The sequence below is a fragment of the Cyprinodon variegatus genome, unplaced genomic scaffold (genome assembly GCF_000732505.1).
Source record: "Cyprinodon variegatus isolate N-32 unplaced genomic scaffold, C_variegatus-1.0 Scaffold110, whole genome shotgun sequence".
NCBI classification, from domain to species: Eukaryota; Metazoa; Chordata; class Actinopteri; order Cyprinodontiformes; family Cyprinodontidae; genus Cyprinodon; species Cyprinodon variegatus.
In genome coordinates, this window is record NW_015150563.1 from 1,431,547 (window position 1) to 1,436,194 (window position 4,648).

Sequence of the window (4,648 nt, forward strand, 5' to 3'; positions counted from 1 at the left end):
TTTGAGATATCAAAAAAGTACTCCAGAGTGTTGTTCAGCATGGGGGTGAGTAGAAAATGAAGGCTAATCATGTTTTGGGTGTACTATTCCTTTAAGTAGGGAGGTCTCCTGATGATCCTCAGATGTTTAGAAAGGTTCCAGCTCAGGAGCCCCACAGCGCTCTCTGCTGGAGACAGGTGGCAGATCTCCAGATCCCAACAGTTTCAGGGAAGCTTTGACACCCGGACTAACAGTGGAACGAGGAAATAAGAAGATCAGGCCACTCAGTGAGGCAGCACTGTAGAAACAAAGGGAGGTACAGGGTAGGTACTTTTCTACAAAGTCTTGATGATTTTGTGGAGGACTGATCTAAGGAATTGGTTGCTTAGGAATGGTAGCAGTCAGGTGATCTATATGAAGAAAGAAATTGGAATGGGCTATTTATAGCCATTTATACTGAAAGAACATGAGTTGTGCTAAAATTTTCCCTGAAGAAATTGTCTTCAGGCTGTTTAGGTGATCTGAAAGGAGAAGGAAAGCTGATCATTATTATGAGTCCACTTCCAATATCCATGCTGATAGCATACAGTCTTTTTCCCCACTCAGTCCACTGCCTTTACTTAATCAGTGTATCCAAAATATCCTTAGATTGCAAAAACTTCTTCTAGCTTAAGACAAATTGAGTTCAATTAATTTAGTTTATTTCTATAGTTCCAATTCACAACACATGTCATCTCAAGGCACTTTCAAACTTTTCTATCTAAGGAAAACCAGTTGATTGCATCTACTCATTGACTCTTCAGTAATCCCTCACACTAAGCATGCTTGTAGCGACAGTGGAGAGTAAAAACTCCCTTTGAACAGGAAGAAACATCCAGCAGAACCAGACTCTATGTGAGCAGCCATCTGCACTAATGTCTTCCTCTTTATCTGGAAATGGGTCATGGGGGCAGCAGTCTCAGCAGAGTCTCCCAGACCGCCCTCTACCCAGACTCCTCCACTAACTCTGCTGGGACATAGTCCCTCCTTAGTGTCCTGGTCATCCCTTGGTCCTCCTCCTGGTTGGACGTCCCTGGAACCCCTCAGAGGGAGGCGTCCAGGAGACATCAGATAAAGATATCTGATCCTCCTCAGCTGACTCCTCTGGAGGAGAAGCAGCTCTACTCTGATCCCCTCCCTGATGACCAAGCTCCTCACCCTCTCTCTAAGGGAGAGCCCAGCCTCCCTGCAGAGCAAGTTTGAATTAAGGATCTTAATCAGTTCTTTAGGTCCTGATCCAGATTAATGATCATAGGTGGGAACAGGAATTATCAGGACGGTTTAATGTTCCTGGTAGCTGATTGAATATTGACAGAATGTTACTTTTCCAAAGTGAATAATGGGCAATCATGCAAATAACTGATTGTTACTGTGTTATTACAAAATTAATAGATATTTTGCTTTTAAAATAGCATTTTATCACTTGAGTTAGGGTGTCGCAGTACTGGTGAGTTTAGACGACATGCATTAGATAACATTTGGGAAAAAGAACATCGAAAAGCAAGGTTTTTGCTGGTTTTAAGATTAGTTTACTGGATGAAAATCAAATAAAATTGTGATACCCCTGGTACCTTACCAAAGAAAATAATGAAAAACTACTTAATAGAATTTCTCTTTATGATTTAGTAATTTAGTTAGTAAGCGTAAATGGTTAAAGGCAAACTGATATCATTTGATCTTACTTATCAAGTTGCACAGTGCAGGCCTCACCTTCCCTCCAGTACAGAGTTATCCAATCCAATCCACTTTATTTATATAGCACGATTTCAATAAACGCAAGGTTTCCAAAGTGCTGCACAAAAAGATAAAATAAATAAAATAAATAAAAAATAAATAAAAGTAAATCAAATAAATTAAAATCAACAGTCTACATGGTGTCAAAAGCCAAAGAAAAGAGGTGACGCTCGATCCCCTCTCGCTTAAGCCTTACTTTAGGCACTGCTAGGAGCAGCTGGTCAGCTGACCTGCGAGATCGGCTGGGAGTGTAAAGTGGGGCAAGGCCATTCAAGGCTTTAAAAGTAAATAAATATTTTGCAATGAATCCTAAGATGGATGGGCAGCCACTGGAGTGAAGTTAAAATAGGTTATATGGTTCTAGGGTTGGAAAAAGTGAAACTAACCTCTGTACCCATCCAGCTCAGAGACTTTTTAGATTCGTATCTACAGGGCGGTGCTACAGAAGGCTTAAATCAGCAACTACTGGTTGTATATTGTTAAACTCAATAACTTCCTTACAGCCACAGTAGTGACACACTGTTTTCTGCTGTAAACAGAAAATCATGCTGCACTATCACCAATAATGACAGGGACAAACCCACACATGGGTGACTCCTAAACTGCTGCATATGTGTGTTTGACATTTTCCAATGTTAAAAGTATGCAGTGGGAAGTCAGATTCCCTATTTATGCTCTAAATTTAGCCAATAATTATGATTTGAGCAAATCTTTGCACTGATGACTGATTTGATTTTCTCCCCATGCAGAGGTTCCTGCCTTAGACGCGTTAGCTGTTCACTGCAGATCCGTCATTTCTAATAAACACCCTTTGAGAAATCTGTCTGTCTGTCTGATTACTGGGTCCTCTCCACTGAGCGTTAATGGAATGATCCGGCCCATCGGCAGACAGACAGTGGCGTCCGGACGTTGAACAATGTATTTCTAGGCTCGAGTCAGGCATGCAGGAGATTCTTGATTACCTATAGTCAGGCTACCTCCATGTCTACATCACCTGTTGTCAGATCAGATTGTCAGGAGAAGTGTGTGTAAATGAGTCTGTATATCGTAAACGGACAAACGGATTAGAAAGGAAAAAATTGTGGTGAAGCAGCCTTCGGTTTTGCACATTTATTCTCTGCAGGTTGGACACACAGAGAAAGGTCATCAGCACCCAGGCAATAGGTAAAATAACTGCTGGAGCAGGTTGTGACTCATGTTATGTTTACACATGATGTAGGTGAACACGTCACAGAAGTGTAAAGGCAATGTATTGCCGTCATCTGTTGGGCTGGAGTGTAATTTCATATTGACAAAATCTTCACTTGCACTTCTTTCACTGAGTGAACTTTACTGCTGAGAGAACTCACTGGAGTGTTCTCAGAGCCAAGTGAGAGGATTGGGACAGGGCCTTATTTTTTTAAAGGAGCTGCGTTGTCTAAGGCAGTATGCAGAGAACTAGCAACCCCATCAACAAAATCATCAACATGTGAAGGGAAATAAGCTAAACGTTTGCACTCTGCAGCACTGCTCAGCGACACAAAGGAGAGAGAAAGTAGAATAGATTCTTTACAATTTATAACAGAATTATCTGATAATGATCTGCTAAAGTGAGAGAACAGAGAGACTCCATGAAGAGAGCCCATGACGCTGTAGCCTGATGTACAACCCTCCTCCAACATTTGTCAGAAATTAGGATAAAATCTGTGTTTGACAGATGATGAAGCAGTGAATTTCATTTCTTTTGCCAGATTGGAAGTCAAGAACTCAAAACCTCCTTAAGGAAGCAAAGCTTCTAAACATTGTTATTTTGTAACAACTCATCTAGCTACAGTTTATCCAAAAATATTAATGAAGACTTCTGACCAACACCAAGGGAAATGGATCAGTGGAAACATCTTTAAATCACTGCTTGTGCTCCATGTTTGTTCAACAACACTTCTAACATTCTGCTGTAGGCCCAAAAGTCCATCAAGGTCTTAGTTTTTCTTTTCTTTCAGCTTTTATTGTCATTACACTGTCACAAGTACAGCGCAAAGGACCTACCCGCTCCAGCCGGTGAACAAAACCTCCTTAACGACCGACCCTTAACAATCATAGACAGGTTTCAGGTATTACAGGAGACAATCCCCCCCCCTTAACGACAATCCCCCCCCTTTAACGACCGACCTTCAGAATCATAGACAGGTTTCAGGTATTACAGGCTAACAATTGAACCAAACGGCCCATTCATCGGTTACTATTTGCATATTTCCAAGCGATACAAGGCTTTGTCTATATAGGACTCAAACTCACTGTGGATCCAGACATTTGAATTGAGAAAGCTTCCTGGAGAGGTGGCAAAACGTCTTCAAATCTTGGAAACCAAGTCCAGTGGATATTTTTTGAACTTTTACGGAATGACTATGACCTGGATGACTGAGAATCTTTATCAGCATACAGAGCAACAAAATTAATTCTCTGCATTTAATCCATTCCCTTGGGGAGCAGTGAGCTGCCATTGTGAGGGGTTAAGGGTCTTGCTCTGGGACCCAGAGTGGCAGGCGGTGGGAGTGGGGCTTGAACTCAGAACCTCTGGATTCCAAGCTCTATGCCCTAACCACAAGGTCCCCCCTTCTTTTTGCACCTCCTAGACACCACAGGTCTGTAGAGACCCTGCAGACCCCACTCCCTGCTGTTAATTCCTTTATAGTTATGGCATTTGATCATTTTGATCATGTCTTGTCTTCTAATTGTTTTAAATCCAACATTTAATTTGATGTGATGCTTATATTTTAGTGTTCCTCTTTATTGCATTCATTTGTGTTAAATACAGCTGTCAGACCTCCTGTTAAAGGAATAGTACACCCAAAACATGATTAGCCTTCATTTTCTACTCACCCCCATGCTGAACAACACTCTGGAGTACTTTTTTGAT

At 41.4% G+C, this 4,648-nt stretch overlaps 1 protein-coding gene across 1 annotated transcript in view; it reads left to right on the top strand.

Annotated features, from left to right (window-relative positions):
• The first annotated feature begins 370 nt into the window (after nt 1-370).
• LOC107084864 (calpain-A-like) overlaps nt 371-4,648 on the top strand; it is a 27,887-nt gene continuing 23,609 nt past the window's right edge. The window contains exons 1-2 of the mRNA XM_015374910.1: nt 371-384; nt 1,011-1,215. Of these exons, the coding sequence (XP_015230396.1) occupies nt 371-384; nt 1,011-1,215 (219 nt within the window). The remainder of the gene's footprint in view (nt 385-1,010; nt 1,216-4,648) is intronic.